Source organism: Pan paniscus, chromosome 1 (genome assembly GCF_029289425.2).
Source record: "Pan paniscus chromosome 1, NHGRI_mPanPan1-v2.0_pri, whole genome shotgun sequence".
NCBI lineage: Eukaryota > Metazoa > Chordata > Mammalia > Primates > Hominidae > Pan > Pan paniscus.
In genome coordinates, this window is record NC_073249.2 from 227,309,762 (window position 1) to 227,335,096 (window position 25,335).

Below are 25,335 nucleotides of genomic sequence, written 5' to 3' on the forward strand. Positions count from 1 at the left end.
AATGCACTTGAGAGGGTCCTGCTAAGCCCCTGTGTCTGTCCAGCCGTAAGGGGCCCTGAGCTTTTTTGAGTGGAGAGACGGGGGGGTCTCTGCAGAGTCGTAGAGGCTATGCTGGCCAGGGCACGCGCCAACATGCTGAGCAGCCTCGCGTCCGAGCCGTGGGGCCTCCCAGCCAGGGGTGGGTGGTCTCTCTGCAGGATGCTGCAGCCGTCCAGCAGCCCGCTCTGGGGGAAGCTCCGTGTGGACATCAAGGCTTACCTGGGCTCGGCCATACAGGTGCTGTTCTGGTGGGGAGGGCACGGGGGCCTGGCTGTATCCGGTGGTCGGTCCTTTTTTGTATCCCAGAATACATGGGTTTGGGGCTTCACTGTCCCCTCCTGCCCCCAGCTGGTGTCCTGTCTGGCGGAGACGACGGTGTTGGCGGCCGTGCTGCGGCACATCAGCGTGCTGGTGCCCTGCTTCCTGACCTTCCCCAAGCAGTGCCGCATGCTGCTCAAGGTGGGTGGCCCAGTCCCCTCCCTGTGTCTGTCATGGGGTCGGGGGGCCACACGGCTACTCCCACCACATCCCACTCCTGGCCAGGGCACAGGTGGTGCCCACGCTCCACTGGCTCCGCTTGGCTAGAGAGGCCACAGAAGCACCTGGCCCCCACCCCCACCTGGGGTTTCTGTCTCAGGCAGCCCCCGCCTGCCCGGGCAGCGCGGCTCAGTCCGTGAGCAAAGCCACGGTGAGGTCTCTTCTTCCCGGTGTGATCTCACATACGTCGGCGTGTCTGACGTGGTGAACTTTTGTGGTCCTCTTCTCACAAGGAGCAACGCACCTGTTCTGTTCACTTCTGTAACTGAGCACCTAACTCACAGCTCCCCCGAGGTGCTTTGGGAAGAGCTGGTGGCCATGGGAGCCTTCACCTGGCTGGGGAGGGCTGTGCTGGCCCTGGGGCATCCCTGCTGAGGAGGCTGGGGGGCCACCAGTGACGTCTGACCTTCCGCAGAGAATGGTGGTCGTATGGAGCACTGGGGAGGAGTCCCTGCGGGTGCTGGCTTTCCTGGTCCTCAGCAGAGTCTGCCGGCACAAGAAGGACACTTTCCTTGGCCCCGTCCTCAAGGTAGTGGTGGGCCCTGCGTCTGTGTCCCTCAGCATCTGCATTGGAAATCTCGGCCTAAGGGCGGGGCAGGCTGCCTTTGTGGTTGGTGCCCCTCACTGGACCCTCACTGCAGCTCTGAGCAGACCTGGGCCCTTGGATCACGAATGTCTCACAGAGCACCTGGGGGTGGTGGGCAGGGAAGAGAGCCCTCGGCCTTCTCAGGGCCCCACCTGGACCCTGCTTCACACAGCTTCCCCAGGGGAGGGCCTCTCTGGCTGGAGGAGGACACTGGGTGTTGGGACCTGAGGCCATGGCCAGGGTACAGTCCTACTGCCCGTCCCCAAGCCATGGGTGGCCTGCATGTGGGGACCCTCAGCCCCCAGAGGGGCCCAGTGTGCAGCAGGAGCTTCTGCCCCAGCTTCTCCCAGGCCTGAGGCTGGTGGGCACATGGGGGTGGGGGCTGTGCAAGGGGCTACGGCTCTTCCTCGAGGCCCAGCTCTGAGGGAAAGGCCCAGGTGTTCACAGGGGCCCTGGAGTGGGCGGTGGAGGTGCATGGCCCTGATCCCAGGTGGCTCTGACCCGGGTCCCTCCGCAGCAAATGTACATCACGTATGTGAGGAACTGCAAGTTCACCTCGCCTGGTGCCCTCCCCTTCATCAGTTTCATGCAGCGGACCCTGACGGAGCTGCTGGCTCTGGAGCCAGGTGTGGCCTACCAGCACGCCTTCCTCTACATCCGCCAGCTCGCCATACACCTGCGCAACGCCATGACCACCCGCAAGAAGGTGTGTGGTGGGGCCCTTCCAGGCTCATGCTGGGCATGGGGTGGGGCAGCCCAGGTGCCCGACCCAAGGCAGGGCCTGGAGCCTCCCCGAAGCCCCTGTCTGGAGACAGCCCAGCACCCTGGTGCAGTCGGTCCTTGCAGGTGGGGGAAGGGTGGATGGGTTGAGACCCCGTGTGCAAGATGAGGAAACGATTCCTGTGCCGGCCCAGGAGGAACGTGCATCAGCCTGACTGGTCAGCCTGGCCAGTAGCTGACGTGGTTCTCTCTGACCAGGAAACATACCAGTCTGTGTACAACTGGCAGTACGTGCACTGCCTCTTCCTGTGGTGCCGGGTCCTGAGCACTGCGGGCCCCAGCGAAGCCCTCCAGCCCTTGGTCTACCCCCTTGCCCAAGTCATCATTGGCTGTATCAAGTGAGTTGTGGGGCGGGCAGGGTTGTGCGGGAGGGTCAGGAGAAGCAAATTTGCTGGGACCGTGTGGTCGGTGCCTCTGGCGTTCGGGGCCTTGGGGCCTGAGTCTGTGTCCTGGCCGTCCCTGAGGAAGGGCTGGGGTCCCCGTACCTGCTACGGGGAGATGCTCTGGATTCTGGAGAGCTAGGGCTGGTGGGCACCTGTGCCATGAGCTCCTCCAGCAGCGGTTTGGCTGCCTCGGGTGCCACCCAGTGTGTGTTCTGGGGGCTTGTGTGCAGTCTGCAGTGAGTTTGGCTCATTACGTGGAGCACATCTGATGCAGTCAACTGCACTTTGGGCGTGAGCGCTTAGGAGGGTCCAGGCACGGTAGGGGCTGCAGCAGGAAAAGGTGGGAGCAGTACTGTGGCCTCTTTGGCCAGGAGGGGGCATCTGTCTGGCTGAGCCTTAGAAACTCAAGGCTGGGAAGGGAGGTGGGAAGTCCAAGGGAAGAAGCAGGAAAGGCGGGAACAGAGAGGAGAGCAGGCAGGAACAGATGACCCCTGCCACCGTGTTAAAATGAAATAAAGCTGAAAGCTGGGTAAGGTACCTGCAGCCCCATAGCTGGGCAAGGGGTGCAGGTCCCTGGGGTTCAGACGTGCCTTGTCCTGCTTTAGGGGTCTGATGTCGGTGAGTGGGGGAGGGGGTCCAAGACAGCAGGGGGAGGGGCAGGGGCTGCCAGAGCCGGGGCCTCTGGTCACTCGGCCTTCCCACCCCCAGGCTCATCCCCACTGCCCGCTTCTACCCGCTGCGAATGCACTGCATCCGTGCCCTGACGCTGCTCTCGGGGAGCTCGGGGGCCTTCATCCCGGTGCTGCCTTTCATCCTGGAGGTGAGTGAGGCTGTGGTGGGCGTGTGGCACCTCTGCCTGCTCCTGTAGGGAGCACCTGCTGCTCGAGACGTCTGTGCTGAGTTGTCCGGCGACCTCCCGGAGCCCTGGCCGCCTCCTTGTCACGGGTGTCACGAGGACACTGCTCCTCCGTGTGCTGGGGGCAGTGTTGGAGAACGTGGGGCCACTGGGGATGAAGACAGCTGCTGCTAGGGCTGTGCTTGAGGATGCCAGGACCTGACCCTGTAGGTGCTTGCCCAAGACTGGAGTCGGCAGGAGGCGAGATGGGCCAAAACCCAAGTCTGATTGCTGAACTGTATACTCTGAAAGGCCCTGCCCTGACAGTTGTGTGCATGTGTATGCATTTGTATGGGGGGTGTGTGTACATCTGGGTGGGTGCGTTTGTGCATGCATGCATGTGTGTGTGTGCACCATCTGGGTGCATGGGTCTGCAAATCTGTGTGTGTGTGTGTGCATATCAGTTCATGTGTGCATCTGTATGTGTGTGTGCACGTGTATCTATGAATGCCTGTGTGCCTGCAGGTGTGTGCATCTGTGCGTGTGTACACCTGTGTGTATGCATGTGTGTACCTTTGTGTGTACCTTTGCGTGTGTGCACCTGTGCATGTGTGTCTTTGTATACCAGTGTGTACCTGTGTACCTGTATGCATGCACATGCATGTGTGTACCTGTGTGTGCACCTGTGTCTGCATGTGTGTACCTGTGCGTGTGTGTACCTGTGTGCATGCATTTGTGTCAGCATGTGTCTACCTGTGCATGCATGAACCTTTGCATGTGTGCATCTGTGTGCATGCATGTGTGTCTGCGTGTATCTATGTACCTGTGTGCACCTATGTGCATACACATGCGTCTGTGTGTGTGCACTTGTGTGCATGCATTTGCATCTGCATGTGTGTACTGTGCGTGTGTACCTGTGCGTGTACCTGTACACTTGGGTGCATGCATGTACGTCTGCTTGTGTGTGCCTGTGCGTGTGTGTGCCTGTGCGTGTGTGCACCTGTGTGCATGTACGTGCATCTACGTGTGTGCCTGTGCATGTGTGCGCCTGTGTGTACCTGTGTGTATGCATCTTTGCACATGCACATGCCACTCAGGTAGGGAAAGGTTGGAGTCCGAAGTCTCAACTTTCAGTGGGTGGGTTAGGCCCCATCCCGCTGAAAATTTAGGAATTCACGATCTCCACCCTGTTTAATGAGTTCTCAGCCTCATGAAGGCCCAGAGTCGTGTCACAGCTGTCCTTGGGGCTGGGTCCCCAGGTTGCCGGGTCCAGAAGGTATGGAAGCCCCAGGCACGTTCTGATTCCCCTTCCACTGAGGCAGGGATGCTGAACATCTTTAGGAAGCCATGTTCACTCACATGGCAGCCAGCAGTGGTCTCTGATTGCCCAGCCCTTGGCCTGGCCCCTGTGTCTGTGGGCCTCCAGCTCTGCTGCCCAGCTGCAGGCATGCTTTGTGTCTGTTTCCCTTGTCCAATCTCCTTGGCTACGTGCTTTCTTACTCTCTTGCAGTGTCTGTTTCTTCACTTGTGCACTGCCCTGGTTCACTGCAGCCGCACCCTGTAGGCCTCTCTCACGCAGGGATGCAGGCCTCTCCTCTCCGGAAAAAGCAAACCCTAAAAGCTAAAACAAAGCCCTCAGCCGTAGGCCGTGCCTGCCCTTCCCCAGTGCCTGGACAGGAAGCCAGTCGCCTGCCCATACTTCGGCCCAGGCTAGAGAAGGGCAGTGTCCTCCCAGAGCTTCATCAGTACCAGGGCGCTTTCCCATCTGGACCTGAGCTCAGCTGTCTGGCAGCCACCCCTGCTGAGTGGGGTGTCTTGCTGGGGCCTCCACCCTTGGGCCCCCCATAACCTGCTTCTGTCCTCTGGTGCCCCAGCATGTACCCTGGATCTCTCTGATTCACAGCCTGAGGTCTCCTGGTGTTTGGGGAGGGGTCACAAGACTGAGAGGCTGGGCTGACTCCTCCTCTGCTCCTCCTGGCATGTCCTATGGAGGTGCACAGCCTGTGGCTTCTGTGGAGGGTGTGGGAGGGGCCCCCCAGGCCTCCCGTGACCTCCATCTGTCCCGTCCTGTGGCTGGCACTCTTTGCTGTCTTTGCTGTTGCTGCTGCGTCTTCTGGTTGCTCGGGACAGAGCCCCATGTGGCGTTGCTGTACTGAGGGCCAGGATGGGCCTCAGTGCCATGTTGTCGGGAATGGGGGCTGTCCTGGTACTCTGTGTGGCAGGGACCTCTAGGTCTCCAGACGTGGGTCCTTAGTGCTTCCCAGGATTTTGGGAGAGGGCCCGTGTTCCTGATCCTTCCCTACTGATCAGAGCCCCACTCGGGGACACACCAGGCTGTGTGGGGCCATGGGGCTGGGACCATGTCTAGCTGCTTATCTCTTGTCTCGGGTTGGGTCTCCTCGTGCTGAAGCCTGAGGACCAGGGTGACCAGGGTCCAGCCAGGTGCAGGGCCAAAGGGACCAGGGGGACCAGGGTGCAGCCAGGGTGAAGCCAGGGTGACCAGGCACGGGGCCGAGAGAGCCTGACACGGCCCTTGGGGCAGATGTTCCAGCAGGTCGACTTCAACAGGAAGCCAGGGCGCATGAGCTCCAAGCCCATCAACTTCTCCGTGATTCTGAAGCTGTCCAATGTCAACCTGCAGGAGAAGGCGTACCGGGTGAGGCTGGCCTCCTGGGGAGGGGCCTGGGCAGTTCCCAGGGTGGGGTTGGGGGTGCTGAGGTGGATGGGAGGGGGCTGGCATCCTCCAAGTTCAAGCATGGACCTTCATGGTCTCCCAGGGCTGGGGCCCAGGGGCCCCTTCCTTGCAGTCCGTGCCCTGGAGATGGCGCTGTCCTGACAGCCTGAGGGGAAGGGGCCTGAGTGCCCAGCCCCAGCCTCTCCCTAATGCACTCGGCCCTCTCCCCTGCTCTTCAGGACGGCCTGGTGGAGCAGCTGTATGACCTCACCCTGGAGTACCTGCACAGCCAGGCACACTGCATCGGCTTCCCGGAGCTGGTGCTGCCTGTGGTCCTGCAGGTGTGTGTCCTGCCCACACCGGCTCGTGGCCGACTCAGACTGTCTTATAACGGGCTTGGCTGCCCCAGGCCGGTAGGAGGTGCCCTTGTCCCGGGTACCTGGGACTGGGGTGGAACCTGACTACTGGCAATGCCCCCTGTGAGGCCCCCTTGGAGGGGCTGATGAGGGGTTCTAAGCCATTCAGGAGGTTTGGGGGCAGGCCTGGGCAGTGGGCTGAGGACCCTGGGAGCACAACAGCCTCCTCCCCAGGTGGGAACCACAAGGCTAATCTTTGCTTCGGGGTTGGGACTGAGCATGCCGACCCTGGCTCAGGCTGGTACGCTGATCGCACACTTCCCCAGGCCATCCCGGGTGTGGGGAGTGGGTGGAGTGGCTTCTCAGGTGGCAGGAAGGCCTGGCCTGCCCCGCCAAATACCCCACATCAGCCTCATAGGAAGGCCCGGCCTGCCCTGCTGAATACCCCACGTCAGCCTCACCTTAGGCAGGAGTGGGGTGGAGGAAGGGGTTCTCTTTGTCCTCAGAAGGTCCTTCTGGGCCCCCACGGGAGGTCTGTTGGCTCTCAGCCCTGATGTTTCCAGCCTCAGGGAGGCCTGTGCCAAGTGGGAGGGGTGGGGGCCCTGCTGTCTGGCCCTGGTGGCTGGAATCAGATGTGCCGACTATAGGTCTGTGCAGCGTGGAGAGGAGGGGTCTGCTCACACGAGCCACAACTGGTCAGAGGCTTATCCAGATAGAGGTGTATGCATGTGTGTGTACTTAGTCACACACGGCCACACACGTGTCACGTGCACAGAGCCGGGACCCCCTTTTTAGGGGGCACTCACAGCAGGGGCCACAGCCTCTGTTCCTCCCACGTCCTCTTGGGTGGTGATACCTGGCATTGGGGCATCTCTGCTTCTGGACTCAAGGGCCCAGGGTCGGGGTCTGGGGTAGGGGTCAGAAAATGTTTTTGGTGAGGGGCCAAATGGTAAACGTGGCTTCCTACGGATGTTCAGCTGCACAGGCAACTGCAGAACCATGCAATGCACACGTGTAGCTGCACGTCAGCGAGACTGTATTTTATTAGTAGTAGTAGTATTGTTTGAGATGGAGTCTCGCTGTGTTGCTCAGGCTGGAGTGCAATGGTGCGATCTCGGCTTACTGCAATCTCCATCTCCTGGGCTCAAGCGATTCTCCAGCCTCAGCCTCCCAAGGAGCTGGGTTTACAGGCGCCCACCACCACACCCAGCTAATTTTGGTATTTTAGTAGAGATGGGGTTTTGCCACGTTGGCCAGGCTGGTCTTGAACTCCTGACCTCAGGTGATCCACCTGCCTCAGCCTCCCAAAGTGCTGGGATTACAGGCGTGAGCCACCGCGCCTGGCATAAAACTTTATTTCCAGAGGTGAGTAGTGGGCAGGGTTGGCCCAGAGGGTGGGCTGATTCTGCCTCTGCCATTCCAGCTGCAACAGCTATGCACTTGAGCCCTGAGATGGGATCCATGTCCCCTCCTGGGGTATCCCCGTGGCCACCACGCGTGGTTTTGCAGGGGACCTGGGCCAGCTGTGCACATGGGGCGGTCCTGGGCTTCAGTGGCTGACCCCTCCCTTCTGCAGCTGAAGTCGTTCCTCCGGGAGTGCAAGGTGGCCAACTACTGCCGGCAGGTGCAGCAGCTGCTTGGGAAGGTTCAGGAGAACTCGGCATACATCTGCAGCCGCCGCCAGAGGGTTTCCTTCGGCGTCTCTGAGCAGCAGGCAGTGGTTAGTGGGCCCTGGAGGTAGTGCCACCTGAGGGCACCTGCCAGGGTGTAGCCCCAGCTACATGTGGGGGTTTGCCCAGGGTGAGGCATGACCCTGAACTCCCCCAACCCCCCAGGAAGCCTGGGAGAAGCTGACCCGGGAAGAGGGGACACCCCTGACCTTGTACTACAGCCACTGGCGCAAGCTGCGTGACCGGGAGATCCAGCTGGAGATCAGTGGCAAAGAGCGGGTGCGGCTCGGCGAGGGGACCTGGGGGTGTGGTGTGACTTCCTGGGTTTCAGATCTAGCGCACTATGACTTGAGACCAGGGCGAGGGTTTGGAAACAGTGCCAGGCGGCCAGGGCCGTGCCCGGATGATTTGACTTGGAGAGGGGGTAGGTGTTGCAGAACTGGCCAGAACCAGGTGTTTCCAGGGAGGGGAAGCCCCAGGCTGCACTAAGTTGGGGAGGCCACGCCCCCTCAGGCCTGATGGGCTGGAGGCTCTGGGCAGGTGGAGTGGCTGGACTGACCTCGTCACCCAGGCCAGTATGTGGGCACCAGGGGCCCGTGGGGAGAAGCAGGAAGGGCTCTGCCTTTGACCTTGGACATGGGATGGACAACTTGGAGGATGGCTTTGTGATTTGGGAACAGAGAGGGGACTAGAAATTGGCCACATGGGGCCCTGGTGGTGGGTCTGGCGATGCCTGGCCCTGCTGTGGCCGCCAGCCCCTGCCCTCTCTCACCTGAGCCCCTGGTTCTTTGGCCTTCCAGCTGGAAGACCTGAACTTCCCTGAGATCAAACGAAGGAAGATGGCTGACAGGAAGGATGAGGACAGGAAGCAATTTAAAGACCTCTTTGACCTGAACAGCTCTGAAGAGGACGACACCGAGGGATTCTCGGAGAGAGGTGGGGCCTGCGTGGTGCTCCCAGGGGAAGGGTGGGCCTGGAGGGCTCTGCTGGATTTCCCAGAGCCACGAGGGCCACCTGTACCCACCCTGCAGTGGGCTCACCAGTCTCTGGCCCGGCTGGGGCCAACCTCAGTGTTGCCAGGCTTCTGGTGCCAGCGCCTTCCCTCCTTGAAGTAAAGGCCTACTGGGATTGGTAACTCTGTCCCCAGGCCTGTGACCTCCCAGTTCCTCCCCAGGGCTCCTCTCCACCTGCTGGAAGTCAGCGGAGGGAAGGGTGTTGGGAGCCTGGCCACCCTCCTGCCCCCACTGTGACTTTGCTGGTGGACCCTGTGGGTGGGAGTCATATGGACTCTGCTTCTTGTTCCTCAGGGATACTGAGGCCCCTGAGCACTCGGCACGGGGTGGAAGACGATGAAGAGGACGAGGAGGAGGGCGAGGAGGACAGCAGCAACTCGGAGGGTGAATGGTCTTGGGGTGAGAGGGTGTGGCCTTGTGAGCCCATCTGGCGGGAGGGCAGAGCCACGTGGGCGGGGGGCGCGGGGCTCTGGGCCAGGCTTTTCCCTCCCTGGGGAGGCCAGGCCAAATGCTCTGTTCTCTGGCAGCCAGCAACAGGGATAAATTAATTAGTGCTGTGATTAATTAGTGATGAGTAACCTCCAAGGCTGGCTTCTTCCTGATAAAGCAAAATTTATGTAGCCTCCATCTCTCTCCGCAGATGGAGAACCAGACGCAGAGGCGGGGCTGGCCCCTGGGGAGCTGCAGCAGCTGGCCCAGGGGCCGGAGGATGAGCTGGAGGATCTGCAGCTCTCAGAGGACGACTGAGGCAGCCCATCTGGGGGGCCTGTAGGGGCTGCCGGGCTGGTGGCGTGTTTCCACCTCCCCGGCAGTCAGGCCTAGAGGCTGGCGTCTGTGCAGTTGGGGGAGGCAGTGGACACGGGACAGGCTTTATTATTTATTTTTCAGCATGAAAGACCAAACGTATCGAGAGCTGGGCTGGGCTGGGCTGGCGTGGCTGCTGAAGCCCCACAGCTGTGGGCTGCTGAAGTCAGCTCCTCGGGGGAGCTGACCCTGACGTCAGCAGACCGAGACCAGTCCCAGTTCCAGGGGGAGGCCTGCAGGCCCCTGGCCCCTTCCATCACCTCTGCTCTCTGTCTGCAGACTTCGTCCATCCGCACCAGGCGCTGCCTTCACTCCCCCAAGTCTTTGCAAATTTGTTCCTTTCATTTGAAGTCACATTTTCTTTTAAAATTTTTTGTTTTGCATCCGAAACGGAAAGAAATAAAGCGGTGGGAGGCAGGGCCATTGTATTGAGTGATGGCTTCTGGAGATTTGTGTGGCCCCACCCCCTACCCCCCCCCCGCAACCTCAACACAGAGGCTGGGAAGGGTCGGGGGCCCCTGGAAGTAGAGCCAAGGTCCCATTCTCCTGCTTGGGTGAAGTTCGACCAGCAAGGGCGTGGCCCCCTCCATAGGGGGACGTGGCCGTCGTGGGGGACAAGGGCTGCTCTCCTGTGCCGAGTTCTCGCTCCGGGGCCCGCAGGGTTGGTGGCTGCAGTGGCAGAGCCACGGGGAAGCTGGCCACGTAGAAAACTCGGCCCAGGCGCCTGGCCACCTGCAGAGAGATGGCCTGGTGGGGGCTGGCGCACACCCACCCAGAGCTTTCTGCCCAGCTGTGGTCTGGAGACCCTGACCTCACTCCCCAGCGTCTCACCTGGGCCCGGATCTTGAGGGCGGGCCCCAGCTTCAGCCCCATGGTGCTCAGCAGGTGCTCCTCCGTCAGCAGTGGCAGGGTCTCCCCGTCGATCCCCTGCTCCCTGAAGACCTGGAAGGGGGAGAGAAGGAGGGAGGGTCAGGACCCGGGTGCTGCTCCATCCTCCAGCCCAGCAGAGCCAAGAGGAGCTGTTTGTGCAGCTCACGGAAATTTTTTTAAAACAGTGATCTGTTGGGTTTGAGTCGGTGTCAGGCAGAAAACACCTGGCAAAAAAAAAAAAGGTGGGGTGCACAGTCCAGTCCCTGCTGCGCACTGCTTTTAGGGAGGGAGAGGGCGTTGGGGAATGGCCCTACCCCACCAACTTTTCCAGGGAGGTAGTGACTGCCAGCCAGCTCCAGCCCTGCCCCAGGAACTGGGGCCCCCCCTTACCCGAGTGTACTCTCCACAGCCAGACAGGCCCCCCACGAAGCTGCAGACATCATCCACGGTCCACTTGGTGACGTCCTCAGGGGCTGGGGCCTCCTCCCCATCCACGGAGAGTCCCCCTACCGCGCCTGAGTTGTGGGGCGTGTTACTAGGGCTCTGGCTGGCTTTCCCATACCCGCCCGTCTCCTGACCGTCGTGTGCCCCAATTGCTGAGGTGGGGGATGGGTGCCGAAGGGGAATTTTCCTCCCCACGGCCCTTCCTCCCCCCAAGACCCTTCCACAGGCGGCCTGCCAGTCCTGTGCCCTCTGGAAGGATCTAGAGTGTGGGGGTGCCCACCTGTGTGGAAGTAGGGGCTGACGGCATAAGGGAAGCCCAGGGGCAGCGGAGGGGGCAGTGTGGACCCTGGGAAAAGCCCCTTCCCCTCGGCGCCGGCCCCTCCAGCTGGAGCTTGGCCCGGAGTGGGCCCCCTGCACCCAGCAGCTGCCGTCTCGGGGTCCTCTCCGTCCGAGTCTTTGGGGGGCTCGTCTTCCGAGCCATCTTGTGCCCAGAGCCTAGCCCCCGTCATCTCCTTGGACTCGCTGGGCCGCGCTGAGGCAGGGCCGGGACCCCCTTTCCGGGGGGCTCGCCGGGCAGAGTCCCGGGACGGGGTGGGGGGTCCGGAGCCCGGGGGCCCCTGGGGGGGCAGGGCCAGCAGTGGCGCCGCGCCGTGGTTCAGCACCAGCAGGGCCCCGCGCCGCTGCAGCTCCTCGGCGCCGTCGTTGGGGCGCAGGGCGGTCTCGGGCGCCAGCAGCTGTGGGCGCGCGCTCTCCAGCTCCTTCTGCCGCAGGAGGTCGGCGGGCAGCTCCAGCCTGGGCCGGGGGCAGACGCGGGTCAGCCGCCTCCCGGGCCGCGCGGCCCCTCCCGCCTCCCCGCACCTACCGGGCCAGGTTCTGCTTCCGCAGGAGCTCCTGCTGCCGGGCGAACATCTCCGCCTGGGCGGGGGACAGGAAGCCGTAGCCTGGTGGGGAGGGGGACAACGCGGGGTCGGGGGTTCCGAGGCGGCCCTTTGCAACCCCCTACCCCGTCCGTCTCGGCTCCGACAGGGGCAGGGACGGGTCCGCGGGCCTCCACGCGGGATCCCAGGGGATGCGCACCCGCCTCCTCACCTGGGGTCTGGCACAGAGCCGAGGGCACCCCCAGGAAGGGGGGCCTGAGATGGGGGCCCAGGGCGATGTGAGGGGCATTCTGCGGCGACAGCAAGGGGGGCGGCTGCGGCAGCTCCCTGTGGACGGCAGCGCAATGAGCGGCGTCCCCCCCGCCCCCATTCCCGTAAAGGCCCCGGCGCCCCTCCCCCGCCGCCTCCGCTAATTGCCGGCCCCGCGGGCGGTCGATGCGCAGCTCGTTACGGCCCCAGGTCGCGCGCCATCCCCGCCCCCGCCGGCGGCGCCAATTAATCTCGGCGGCGGCGCGGAGGCGCTGACCCGGCGGGCGGCGACGGCTGCAGCGGTAATTACTGCGCGGGGCGCCGGCCCCGCCTGCTCCCCTCCCCTGCGGACCCGAGCGGCGGGGGAAGCGGGGGCGTCATTAGCCGCAATCCGGGCGGCGGTGGAGGCAGCTGCAGACGCCGGGCTCAGCGGCCGGGCGGGGACTCGGGCCTCAGGCGGCCCCTCCCTTCTCCAGGCCCCCCCGCCCCTGCCCCCGCCCCGCCTTGTCTCCTGGACCCGAGAAACCCGGGTCTGTGCCGGAGGCCTTGTCTGTGCCGGGAACAGATCCGGCGCCGGCGTCTAAATTTGAGCGCCAGCCAGGACCCCCCCTCCGCCTCCAGCTCTGAGTCCTCTGGCCGACCCCTCCCGACTGACCCCGGGGTTCCAGACTTGGAGCTCTCCCCTTCTCTGGCTTCTCCTCCAGGGAACCCCCTGATGGGCCTCAGCCTCCCTCACGCACCCCAGTGGCGCCCTCAACACTGCAGCCCAGATCGGTGTCACCCCCGAAACGCTCTGCTCGGACCCGAACCTAGACCTGAACACAGTGCTTGGCACTCTCGGGGCGCGTGCTGAGAGCGTGGGGGTGCGGGCGGCACCCCAGAAACAAGCAGAGAACGGCAGCCACCCCAGTACCTCTCCGAGAAGGACGGGGCGGCAGCTGGGGCGGCGCCCTCCCGGTGCTGAGCCAGGCCCTGCTTCCGACGCTGACCTGCCGTGGAGGAGGGCAGGTGGGCTTCCAGGCCACTGGGGCCCCTCAGAGCTGCAGCTGCCACCTCCTGCCGGACCCTCAGGAGATCTGGGTGGGGGACAACAGCAGTGACCCCCCCGGCTATGCGCCCTCATCCTCCCCAGCCCGCGTCCTGGCGTGGAACACTGAGGTGGGGAACTGACCACACCACTCGGCCGTATTCGGCCCCTGGGCTGGTCTCGGGCACGGGGCAGGAGGATGGGCGGCCACAGGGCCGAGACGGCAGACAAGATGCTGCGCGGGGAAGTGTCGGGAAAAGCTCTTCCCCGAAGGGGAGCCGGGTGCCTGGAGGCTTCTGGCCTGAGAGGCGGCTGAGCCTTGCGGGGAGGGGGCTGTGCAGACGTCCCGAGGCCACAGAGCCTGCGGGGCAGCGAGAGAGTCCAGGAGAGCCAGCCAGGGGCTGACCGCCCAGGGGACCCCCTCTTCGGTGGGAGGCAAGAAAATCTGAGGTCCCCATAGTAGACACGGCTGGCCAAAGCTTGTGACAAAGGCAAGGCAGCGCCCGTGCACGCACGCCACACTAGCACAGGGGTCGCCCAGTCCCCGCTGCGCAGGGTCACTGTCCCGCGTGGCCACACTCGCCCCAATGCGCACGCAGCGCCCGCGTCTAAGGCGCCGCGTCCCAGGTCTCTCGGCCTCTCCCTCCCGCCCAGGCCCGGGCCTCCCGAGTCCCCGCAGCCCCCACTATGCAGGCTCCGCCAGCTCCACCGCCGCCTCTGTTTATAAATTAATTACCCGAAAGCGGAGGTGGGTCCCGCCCCGGGCCGGGTGCCAGCCCGCAGAGCCCAGCCGGCGCGGCCGCCCGCATCGATCCCAGCGGGGCCCAGCGCCCCCGCGCTAGCGGCCGGGGTTATTTACAGCCGGCTCCGCGGCGGGGCGGGGGCGGGGGCGGCGGCGCGGCCTGATTGACAGCGCGCTCCCCGGCGGCCGGCGCCCCCTCCCCCGCGCGGCCAGCAGAGCGGCCCCAGGCAGAGCAGGGAAAGCAATTAAAAAGGAGGATTTTTAAATTATTAACATTTGGTGAATTATTCAGGCTCTTGGTGCCTGAGCTGCCCTGGGGGACGGTGCCTGGTGTGAGGAATCCTGCCTCCTTTCCCGGCGCCCCCACCCACCTCTAGCCCGAAAAGCCAAGCTCCCCTGCCAGGCCGGCGGCTGGGGCCTGGGAGGCTGAGTGCAGCGGGCAGGGGGTCCGAGTGCATCCCGGAGTGACCCCTGGAGAACGTCCTGAGGTGGGGTGGACACGGTCAGGGCCGACCCGGCGGAAGGGGCAGCCCCTCCAGCTGGGGTCTCTTCAGCACCTGGGGAGTCCTGGTGGCCAAGTGCCCACTGCACCCAGCCCGGCCTTTCTGCTCACTGCCCCTCCCCAGGCTCCTGGGGCAGGCGTCTGGCAGGTCGGCGTCCACTGGCTGCATAGACGACTCACAGACCACAGGGTCCAGGAGCTTGCTCTCCTCGGGGGGTGCTGCTGAAATGCCCACTGCCCACCCTCACCTGGGTCCACCCCAGACTCCATTTCTCTCTATATAAAATGTGAGCTAGTCATGACCCTGGGGACCTAGGGGACATGGAGGTGTGGCCCGCCCCAGGGGGCATGGGGCAGGACGTGTGGCAGAGGGGGTCCTCCAGGGACCTGCATCCAGCCTGGCCTTGGTGTCAGCAGGGCCTCAGCAACAGGAATGGCCAAGAACATGTGGCTGGGGAGGCGATGAGGGGGATCATGCCAGGGGGGGTCCTCACCGTGGCTGGGGAGGTGATGAGGGGGATCATGCCAGGGTAGGTCCCCACCGTGGCTGGGGAGGCGATGAGGGGGATCATGCCAGGGTAGGTCCCCACCGTGGCTGGGGAGGTGATGAGGGGGATCATGCCAGGGTAGGTCCCCACCGTGGCTGGGGAGGTGATGAGGGAGATCATGCCAGGGTAGGTCCTCACCGTGGCTGGGGAGGTGATGAGGGGGATCATGCCAGGGGGGGTCCTCACCGTGGCTGGGGAGGCCCAGGTGGTAGAGGCGCTGAGGATCCTCAAAGGTGCTGGCCTCGCTCAGTGCTGACACAAGCCGGCGGTAATGGTCCTCCGGGGCCATGCTGGGCCCCAGCTCCGGCGGCAGCAGCAGCGCCTCTGCTGGGGAGGACCCGGGGTGAGAGGTTTCTCCAGGCACTGCCGAGGACCACGCCCCTCTAGAGTGCCTGCTCGAGGTCCAGGGGACCCTCAGGGACTGCCCCCTCCCCTGGTGACCTGTCTCTCGTCCCAGCCACGCTCTTACCTTGAGGGGATTCGCTTCGTGCCCTCTTCTCTGAAAAGCAGTCGCTGCTGATATGGGGGGAGCGGCCCAGCCTCTTGCCCAACAGATCACCTGCGGGAGGGTAGTGAGTGCCCACCTGTATCTCAAGGAATGGAAGGGGGACCCAGCCCCTGCTCCAGCTCAGCCTGGACCGCACCCACCATCTCTCAGGGGGTCCTTGGTCCTGGTGAGTACAGGCCTTGCCCAGCCCTGGCAGCCCCAGCCTTCAGCGCAGAGGACATCACGCCTGGCTGTGGCGGGACAGGGGCACAGGGGAGCTCTGACACTGGCCCTGGTGCTGGTGCGTGTGTGCAGAAGAGATCCACAGCAGGCACCCAGCTGCCCCACCCGCCATCTAGCCTCTTGTGCAAGTTAACGAGCCCTCCTCTCATCCCCCTAGAGGAGAATAAAAAGCTTTTGGTTTGACCAGGCACCACCTTCCCCTCCTGGACAGGAGTGAGGGCGGGCTGTGCAGGGTCACATGCCAGCGTGGGGTGAGACAAGCCGGGAAGGACCTCACACCTGACCTCTTCCTGCTCTGTGAGTCACTGGGCTGTGGGCCCCCCAGGCCGCCTGGAGGCGCCTCCACTCCCAGGCCTCCTACTTGGTCATACCCATCCCTGCCCCCAGAAGGCCCAAGTCCTCCTCTCTGGCCCAGTCCTGCCTGAGCTAGCACCCTGGCGTGGCTGTCATGCCCTTGTCCACCAGCCCAGCCAGGCTCTGGGCTTCTGGGGTGCACCTCCCAGTAGCTTCACCCACCTCCTCAGCCATGAGGCCAGCCCAGCCCTAGCCCCAAACACAGCCCAGCAGGTGGCAGAGGGGAGGCCCAGGCCAGGTCCAGCCTCAGCCCCAAACACAGCCCAGCAGGTGGCAGAGGGGAGGCCCAGGCCAGGCCCAGCTCACTCTCCTCAGGTCCTCCCTTGGGTCCTGCAGACCACACCCATTCCAGACCACACCATCCATGTACCCATCTCCGACCCACCCCGAGCTCCTCCGAAGCCCCTGACTCCACGCCCTGGGGTTCTCCCAGGCCAGCCAGTGCCTCCGACTCTGGCCCCTCCTCATCCTCATGAGGGCTCTAGCTGGGTGGAGTGAGGGGCCACCCCCTTGTGACCCAAGACCTCCATGAGGCCTAGGCAGTGGGGCTCCCAAGCCCGTCCCCCCACAAGCCCTGCCGTCAGCTCCAGGCCTAATTCCTTTTTCTTATTCCCTTAATCTGTCATTTTTATCAGGCTGGGGAAGTGCGGCGGCCACACCGATCAATCCCACATTACAGCTGACAGAGTGGTGCTAATAACTTATTGATCCTGGCCCGGCTGCTGTCAGGCCCGGCCCCAGAGAGAGGGTCAGTCCCACGGTCTGGTCCAGGGTCCCCACCTCGGTGACAGATCGGGTGGCTGGACCCGGCGGGCGGCGGGGGGCACCTGGCCACACACGGATCCAGGCGCCACTGCTCAGGCCCCTGAGAAGCCATCGTCTCCCCCACAGCCTCCAGTGCCAGAGCTCGGTGGGCTGGGAGGGGGTGGGCCAAGGCTGGGGGAACCTGGCTCTTTTCCACACCTGCCACCTGGCCCACCATGCACATGCCCTCAGGGTTAGCAAGGCCTCTCACCTCCTGGCAATCAGTTTTCCATTGTACACAGTGGAAACTACCCTCTCCGTTCTGTGGGGGGCTAAGGCCTCCTCCTAGCCTGGGGGAGGTGACTGGGTGGGAGCGGGGGCAGGTGGAAGGGGGCCTGCAACAAGACCGCAGGAAGGCCGATGAGGCCATGCTCACTCCTCACTCATGGACCCCAGCGGGTCTCACAGAGGCAGATGCAGGACCTGCTCTGAGTCCCTCACAGCCCAGGGCCCAGGGAGGTGCAGCTTAGCGGGAGGGCCCGGGCTGGGAACAGGATGGATGTGTGGTTCCTGGGGTCGCAGGAAGGGAGAAGAGGTGAATGTCCCCCAGGGTGAATGCCTCCTCCAAGAGGAAGCTCCGGGGAGCGGGCCAGACCCTGACACGGAGTGCGTATGGGAGACCTGGACACGGGTCACAGGACACGCGAGGCCCTGTAGAGCCTGTGAGCCCAGAAGTGCACGAACACGTCCTGACTCCATGGGTGAGAGCTGCCGGGCAACCCCCATCACATGCACCCCACAGGACCCCAGACACACACATGCCGGCACACGCACACGCGTGTACCTGAGGAGGTCTCCCTGTGTGAAGGCACAGGGGAGGGCCTGCTGGCTCAGAATATCTCAATCATTGTGGGGCTCCCTCCGCTCTGCGGGATCGATGGGGCAATTAGATTTTATCAACCGCCTCTCAGCTGTCTCCGACGCGGCATCAGAAGCTGCCCCCACCCAGCCCCACAAGGGCCTTCCTAGGTGCACGAGGACGCGGATGGGGGCCATGGATGGGGGACACAGATGGGGGTGGGCCTCCCCCACCCCTCCTTCCCAAGAGATGCAGGCCCTGCTGGGAACACCCCTGCCCAGGGTCCACAGGGCCTCAGGGGCGCCCCCGCCTCCTTTCACGGCCTGCCCTGGGGCTGAGGCTCTGCTGTGCCCCTCTCTACAGCAGTGCCCTCTGAGGGGGGCCTGGTCCCCCCACAACTGTGACCAGGCAGCAGCACCTCCCTCAGGCGCCGGATTCCTTCCCTCCCGGAACCCCATCCTTCCCGGAGCCCTAGAAGGCGGGACCGACCGGGGACCCCTTCCGTCCAGGAGCCCTAGGAGGCAGGACCACTCAGGCGTGCGCTGAGGGAGTGCGTGCGTTCCTCCAGGGTGTGCATTTCTGAACCTCTGAGGCCACGCCTACGTCTGCCCTGTGAAAAGGGGGTGGCAGGGCCCCGGCTACTCCAAGCCCACCCCAGCGGCAGCCACAGCGGAGCCACCGCCTCTGCCTCCTGTCTGCCCCGCTGGCTGGGATTAACACAATTACCGTCACATGCAGCCCCTGGGGGACAGGCCGCTCCTCCTGCCTCTCTGGCTGCCTGCCAAGGCTGCTGGTGCTGAGTGGAGACGCCACCGTCCTCTGGCCCCACAGCCCCGACCCCGCCCTCAGGCCCCCCGTGCTCCTCACCGGCGGGTCGCAGGCCAATCTCCAGGCTGCCTCTCTGGAATTCACAGCGGCTCTGATGCTCAGGCATAACGAGGTGGCGGCTGCGGTGGACGCTGGATATGAGGGTGGGAAGGTTGCCGTCCTGGCTGCAGAACGAGACCGGGAAAAGCTGACCCCGTGGGCAGCTGCGAGGCTGGAGCCCAGCCTGGGCACAGGGAGTGCCTAGCTCTGTGTGTGAGCGTGGGGATGACCTCTGAGTGCCACGTTGCTGTGCCCACGCCTCGGCATGTGGCCCGTGACGCCACTGTGTGCACACCCACGCAGCACCCGAGTCAAAGCGACACAGAACCTGGCACTGGGACCTAGGACCCCACGGCTGCTCCAGGGAGGGTCTGTGTGGAGTAGCCAGCCGGCTCTGCCTTCACGCCCTCCACAGGGAATCGCACAGTTATCTCACTCCCTGCCTCAAAGGGGGTCGAGGGGCCCACCGGGCAGAGGAACTCCGCCTGGGAAGAGGCCGATCTGCTTAGGGGCAGTCCTGCAGGACAGGCCCCAGGAGAGAATATGCCACATGTGAACCATCCCCTGACCCCCGATTTCTGCACACGAGGAAACTGAGGCCCAGACCACAGTCCCGCAGCTGATGAGACGCGCCCCACGCACACACGGCACCGGCAGACACGTGCAGCTCGCACCAGGCACCAGGGCTGCGTGCTCCAACCTCCTGCTGTCCCCCCGGCAGGCGGGGGCTTGGAATCAACATGCATTTAACTCTTTTCTTCCCTCATTTCTCCTCTTCTTGCTAATTCAGCCGAATCCCACATCCACAGAGTCCCAGAGAGCAATGAGACGAACTGTGTGGAGCACGGCCCTCCACCCCTTCCCGGTTCCGTGAGCCTCTCCCCAGGTCAGCAGAGAAGGGGCTCAGGGTCCAGGCGCCACTCCCTGAGCAGCCCTCCTGCAGCACAGCCCCTGCCCACCTGTAACGCAGCAGCCTCCCCTGCCCACCTGTAACGAAGCAGCCTCCCCTGCCCACCTGTAACGGAGCCGCCCCCCCTGCCCACCTGTAACGCAGCCACCTCCCCTGCCTACCTGTAACGCAGCCGCCTCCCCTGCCCACCTGTAACGGAGCAGGCTCCTGGCTGCCCACCTGTAACGCAGCCGCCTCCCCTGCCCACCTGTAACGCAGCAGCCCCCCTGCCCACCTGTAACGGAGCAGCCTCCCCTGCCCACCTGTAACGGAGCAGTCCTGCGCAGTGACCTGGGAGCCTACCCTAAACCTCGTTAAATAGCTCCCGGCTCCCCTGACCTGGGCTGGCTGGAGCTGGGCTAATCCAGGGCTGCCCCTAAGCAGATCTGTTTCAGCACCAAAGACTCCCGGGCTGGGCTCTAAACCTTCCAGGAGACCTAGATGACGGCTCTCCCCCACCCCCACCAGCTCCCAGTGGGAAAGGAAGCCCCCCCCCAGGCACATAGGAGGGCAGCTGGGTGGGAGTAAGTACTTTATGGGATTAATCGGCAGCAAGACTCATCCCTTCCATGATCCTAATCGACGCGGGGGTGTCAGGAGAGGACTGCTGGCCTCAGCATGGGGTGGGGGCTGAGGGCTGGCCTGGCAGTAGCCACAGCTGCCATGGAGTTCTCCCCAGGGGTCCCCCCTCTGGTGTCCCCGGGACGCCTGCAGGAGGAGAACTAGCTTCCCAGAGACTCCAGAGGTTGGGGGCTGGCTGTGAGCCCCGAGCCTGGTGCCCAGAAGGAAAGTGAGGGAGGGCCTAATAGCTGGGTGGAGGGGCTGTGGCTGGGCAGTGGCACCTGGTGGGGAGCTGGGTGCCACCTGCCCTCCCCGCCCCTGGTCTCTGCCTTGGAGTTTGCTCCTGAGGTTCCGACACAGCCTGGCCTGGCCCGGCCCCTGAAAACCCGTTCTGGTCACTTGGCTACTCAGTGAGCCAGTTATGCCAGTTTTATGTAAAGAAACATGCCCTGGACGTCCCAGAGTGGAGAAGCAGGAACCCGGCCCGGGCACATCAGCGCATGGTCCTCGAACCACAGAATGCCCTCTGCACCCTGCTTCGCACAAGGGACGAAGCCCCTGAGAGTCTCTGTGGTGGGGCCGGGCTGCAGGTCAGGAGGTGGGGAAGCTGGGAGAAGCAGTCAGGGCTGGGGCACGAGGCGCAGGAAGGAGAGGGGGAGGGGGAGGCCAGAGCCTGGCAGGTGTGACCCCAGCTGCCCACGCATGGGCCTCCCGCCACCGCCCCTCAGTGATGACCACACGGTCTGGCCCTTGCCCATTTTCCCACCAGCTCAGGGGCCCAGGAGAGAGGGGCCAAGCCCCCGCCTGCAAACAATGGCTCGAGGAGCATCTGCCACCCCGGGTTCCTGAGGCAGAGGAGGACGGCCTGGGGCTCCGCTGGCTCCAAAAGGCAGGTGGTCACTGCAGAGCCAGCCAGACAGGGCGAAAGGGATGGAAGGACAGACGGACAGATGGGCGGAGACCAATGGACGGGAGCAAATGAACACACAGATGGAGGTGGCCTGGCAGTGTGTTCTGTGGGAGCCTGCAGAGGCAGAAGGACCCAGGGACAGGCCGAAAGAAACACAGACATGGCCTGGGAGCCCGTGTGGGTTCAGGGACCACCACCCACTCTGACCGGACACCAGGGTCAGGTCAACAGGCGGAGGCTTCAGTCCACTCAGGCGTGTGCTGGGCCTTCTCCTCCGGGGACCCCAGCACGCCCTCCCCTCTGACTGAAATCTCGCCCTTGGGAGATTCAGAAACTCATCCTAGCCCCTTCTAGGGCCCGTGCAGGATGGAAGACCTGGCCTCTTCCTAGGGCACCCCAAGCCGTCTGCCGTCAGTGCTGCCGAGGGACGCTGCATTCCCGAGGCCAGGCGGACGGAGGAGGGGGCTGCAGGCAGGAGGAGCCGTTACTGGAGCGGGGTCGGGGGGAGCGCGGCTGGGTTTCCCTACAGGCCTCGCTGACAAATGTATTCTGTAGTGTCCCAAGTAAAAGGCTCATAAAATGTCATCAGTGTTCATGACAGTTCATAAAAATGATCAGGTGAGCTGGCAACCCCAAAATGAGGTGGAAATAAGTTTAAAGATGTTTTTATTGTAATTCGGCTCTGAGATCCAGACATTCTCAGAGACATAAACAATAACACACCTGGCGTGGAGCCAAGACACGCAGGTCCCCTGGGCCTTCACGGCTCTGGCCCCAGGAAGCTGGCCTTGTGGCAGACGCCTCCTTCCTGCCTTGCTGCCCTGGAAGCCACAGGGTGAGACCTGACCCCATTGACAGAATCCACAGCTGGGCTCTGTTCACAGACTTACCACCCGCTTCCCCCTGGAGCCAGGAACTCGGGTCCCCCAACTCCCTTGACCTCTTCCCCGGGGCTCTTCATTTTTATCTCCTTTCCACATCCTGGAATCACACCCCCTACCGTCCTGCTTCCACAGCCTGAATCCAATCCCCTGTCTGCCAGGAGGGCCTCCAGAGGAACCTTCTCCAAACATACACCTGGTCACTGCCCTGCTCAAGAACTGTCGGTGGCTCCCGCCTGGAGGACGGTGCCCACAGACCCAGCATCCATGACTCTTCAGCATCCAACTGAACCAGAGCTGCCAGGTTCACTCCTCGTCCCTCCTACACGCCCTTCCCTGTTCCTCCACTCTGCAGACATCCCCTCGCCTTAGTGAGCTCCTACACACTCTTCAGGGCCCCACTCACACATCAGCATTCTCACCTCCTGGTGGGTCTCTAGGAGGGTGGGAAGGGGGAGGTGACAGCCTCATTTTTGGGCTCAAATGGCCAGTCTCACATGGGAGGAAGTGCACTCTAACTCCAGGGCCGGGCTGCCCAGAACTCACACCTGAGCTGCTGCCGAGAGCTGCATCTGACTGGGTCTGGGGTCCCTCAGTCCCAACTGGGTGCAACACTGTCTGCCTCCCGGGCTGGGGGACAACCTTGCAGCACATGTCAAACCTGGCAGACACTCAGCCAGCATCACAGCATCAGCTCACACTGAGACAGCGGACAGCAGACAGCAGGGCACAGGCAGGGGTGGGAGGGAGGGAGGGGAGTCACGGCCCCCTCTTATGCACGCACAGCACGGTTCCTACCTGCAGGACGCCTCTCGGAAAGAGATGTTCACGTCCCAGTGGGTGTGGACTCTGCAGGAAGGGAAGCAGAAGGTCCATGTTGCTCTGGAGGCCCCTGACCCCAGCCTCAGGATAGCAGGGCGTGCGCAGACCTGTCTCGGGTCAGTGCCCTGCTGGGCCACAGCCCTGGGCAGTGAACGAGGGCGGCTGCCATGCCCAGCACCACCTGCTACTGGCTCAACATGCTGGGGCCTCCCACTAGGACAGGCCCATGGGCCAAAGCCAGCTCCTGGCCTCAGCAGACACACGCATCAGGAAGAACAGAACCGAGGCCCCTTCTCCCTCTGGCTTGTTGCCGTGCACTCAGAGGAGCCCTCCTGTTGTACCGCAGGTGGGGGCCGAGGCTGCTTCTGCACAGCCAGTCACGAGCCTGAATGGAGCTCCCTGTTGCTAGAGCTGCTCTCTGGCCAGACTGGGACCCGGTCAGCAAGGGTAGCTGGAGCGTCGGCCCAGGAAGGTGCAGACCTCTGGGTCCCAACTGCTGCCAACCTGCCTCTGCCAGTGAGCGCCGCAGAGCAGAGGTGGGAGGGGACGCCAGACAGGGGGCAGATGAGGAAACAGCTCCTGCCTGTGACCCACACAGGACCCCAAAAAGACCAGCATCTGAGGGAAGGTGTGGGAGGCCGGTGTGGACACTCTCATCTGAGCAGCTGAAGGCCTGAAGCTCCAGCCCCACCTGAGCCTTACACCTTCCTGTCCGGCCCTGGTCCAAGTACCTTCTCTTCATGATACGGACGTGCCGACCATCCTCCTGCTTCAAGCCTGGCCGCCGCCCACAGGTGGGGCCACTCCCGTCGCTGTCACCATCGCTGGCAGAGAAGCTGGGAGTTCGCTCCTTCTTCAGGTTCCAGGCGGCAGGCAGGGCGACTGTCCTCTTGTCTGCCAGCCGCCCCCGGTTCTGGTGGGGCAGGAGGAGAGGAAGGTGGGGCAGGAGGAGAGGAAGGTGGGGCTGGACCGGGCCGTTCCATCTCCCGGGGGTCTGCCCTGGCCTCACACCCCAGGCCGAGCCCCAAGCATGGCAGAGGTGCCCTCAGAGCAGCCATCCTCTCTCTACCTGCCTCTGGGATGCGCCTGGGGCCAGCAGGAGCCACAGCTGGCCAGAGACCCAGAGGAGAGCCGAGAGACGGGGCCGCAGTTGGGCATCCCCCTACAGACGACGCCCACTGGCTCAGCCCTCCCCTGCCCCACCCCACGCCAGCCTGGTTGGCCCAGCCCTTGAGGATGCTAGAGGGTCCTGGCCAACTCCAGGGCCTGAGTCGGGGCCACCCCATGTGCGACAGGCCTCCGTCCCGGGCTTGTGTGGCCCCTCATTCCCAGCTCCCTTCTTAGGGCCCCTGCGTGTCTCCTGGGATCTGCTTGTGGCCTGGGGCTGGTGCTAGTGGACGTGCACTCAAATGCGCACGTTACCTCCGCGCATCTGCCTGCCAATCCCACCCATATTTTGTGACCCTTCTGCCCACCACACCCTGCCACCGATGCCAACGTTGACAAGTGAATGCCCTTTTCTATTTCATCAGCGCCACGCACAGCCCGGCTCAGGGGCAGCTGCAGCCTGGTGCAAGACAACTGGCAACTGTCTGAGCTGAACCCTCGCAGATTGCAGGCCCCGGGGCTCACAGGTCACCAGACGAGGAGCCCTCACCAGCCCAGGTCCTCTGTTCCGCAAACCCCGCCCTGCATTTCTCACAGGGCTCCTTTCTCCCATCTCCCTTGCACCCACGGAACGAGTGTGTGGAGCTGTGGGTGCCTCGGGTGGGAGCACAGACGCGCCCGCTGTGGTCCCTGCAGAGCACAGCCGAGCCCCGAGCTGACGCACACACGCGGCGGACATGCCCGCAGCACCCTGCACAGCACACCAGCGCGGGCCCAGCCCCAGGCACTTCCGGACTCCTCCCGTGTTTCTAGGTCCTGCCACCCCCAGGGAAAAAGGAAAGTTATTGATTATTTTCCAGTGGGCGGGAGGCTTTTTTAAATGTAGTAACAGGCCGCTGGCTCCGGGAGGTGGCAGAGCCCTTGAGAGTCAAATGCACAGCCCCGGCGCCAGCTTAGTTTGGGCAGTGCCCCCTCCCCAAGGGTCTGGAAGCTGGAGCATCCCCCCACCCAGGTGGAGGCCCCCATCCCAGAGCCACGTCTCCCCTCACCGGCCACTGGGCCTGTGCCGGGTCCCCTCTGCTCTCTCCACGACAGCTCACTGGGAAAACGCAGCACTGCTGGGCAAGGGGTGGGGCCTGGGGTCCGAGGCTAAGACCCTGCCCTGACCTTGGGCTGTCCCCGACACCAATGACCACAGAGTGTGGCCAAGGCCGAAGCTACGATGCCTGTCTGTGCCCAGGCCTCCGCGTGCTAGCTGGAGCTCGGGGGTCCCTTGAACAGCCACAGCCTGTCCGGAGTGTGCTGTGCTGGGAAGTCCCGCTTAGCTCTGCCTTTCTGCAGCCCAAGCACCAGGGCTTAGAGGCTCTGACAGCCTCGCCTCTCCCACCTCTCCTCTTTTTTATTTTTTTGAGACGGAGTCTCACTGTGTTGCTCAGGCTGGAGTGCGGTGGCACAATCTGGGCTCACTGCAAGCTCCGCCTCCCGGGTTCACACCATTCTCCTGCCTCAGCCTCCCGAGTAGCTGGGACTACAGGCGCCTGCCACCCCGCCCGGCTAATTTTTTGTATTTTTAGTAGAGACGGGTTTCACGGTGTTAGTCAGGATGGTCTCGAT

General features: G+C 63.6%; 2 protein-coding genes across 14 annotated transcripts in view; one reads left to right on the top strand and one right to left on the bottom strand.

The window, feature by feature from the left end:
• The window catches only part of NOC2L (NOC2 like nucleolar associated transcriptional repressor), a 16,548-nt gene extending 6,439 nt beyond the window's left edge, over window positions 1–10,109 (top strand). For 2 of the 5 annotated variants that reach the window (XM_055099904.2, XM_034951760.3), the window contains exons 7-19: window positions 198–276; window positions 388–498; window positions 992–1,105; window positions 1,680–1,868; window positions 2,141–2,280; window positions 3,034–3,145; window positions 5,703–5,816; window positions 6,074–6,175; window positions 7,767–7,910; window positions 8,026–8,139; window positions 8,661–8,796; window positions 9,168–9,257; window positions 9,514–10,109. In XM_055099904.2, coding sequence (XP_054955879.2) covers window positions 198–276; window positions 388–498; window positions 992–1,105; window positions 1,680–1,868; window positions 2,141–2,280; window positions 3,034–3,145; window positions 5,703–5,816; window positions 6,074–6,175; window positions 7,767–7,910; window positions 8,026–8,139; window positions 8,661–8,796; window positions 9,168–9,257; window positions 9,514–9,620 — 1,552 coding nt within the window. In that variant the 3' untranslated portion in view covers window positions 9,621–10,109. Of the gene's footprint in view, window positions 1–197; window positions 277–387; window positions 499–991; window positions 1,106–1,679; window positions 1,869–2,140; window positions 2,281–3,033; window positions 3,146–5,702; window positions 5,817–6,073; window positions 6,176–7,766; window positions 7,911–8,025; window positions 8,140–8,660; window positions 8,797–9,167 lie in introns of all 5 variants that reach the window. The other 3 variants (XM_055099899.2, XM_034951759.3, XM_063595235.1) reach the window with 2 other exon arrangements.
• The window catches only part of SAMD11 (sterile alpha motif domain containing 11), a 19,878-nt gene continuing 4,266 nt past the window's right edge, over window positions 9,724–25,335 (bottom strand). For 2 of the 9 annotated variants that reach the window (XM_063595209.1, XM_063595217.1), the window contains exons 3-13: window positions 23,346–23,527; window positions 22,591–22,641; window positions 18,492–18,616; window positions 15,407–15,496; window positions 15,076–15,264; window positions 13,032–13,194; window positions 12,081–12,196; window positions 11,854–11,932; window positions 11,272–11,783; window positions 10,938–11,062; window positions 9,724–10,619 (exon numbers count right to left, since the gene is read on the bottom strand). In XM_063595209.1, the coding sequence (XP_063451279.1) occupies window positions 10,164–10,619; window positions 10,938–11,062; window positions 11,272–11,783; window positions 11,854–11,932; window positions 12,081–12,196; window positions 13,032–13,194; window positions 15,076–15,264; window positions 15,407–15,496; window positions 18,492–18,616; window positions 22,591–22,641; window positions 23,346–23,527 (2,088 nt within the window). In that variant the 3' untranslated portion in view covers window positions 9,724–10,163. Of the gene's footprint in view, window positions 10,620–10,937; window positions 11,784–11,853; window positions 11,933–12,080; window positions 12,197–13,031; window positions 13,195–15,075; window positions 15,265–15,406; window positions 15,497–18,491; window positions 18,617–22,590; window positions 22,642–23,345; window positions 23,528–25,335 lie in introns of those variants that run through there. The other 7 variants (XM_055099878.3, XM_055099877.3, XM_063595213.1 and 4 more) reach the window with 7 other exon arrangements.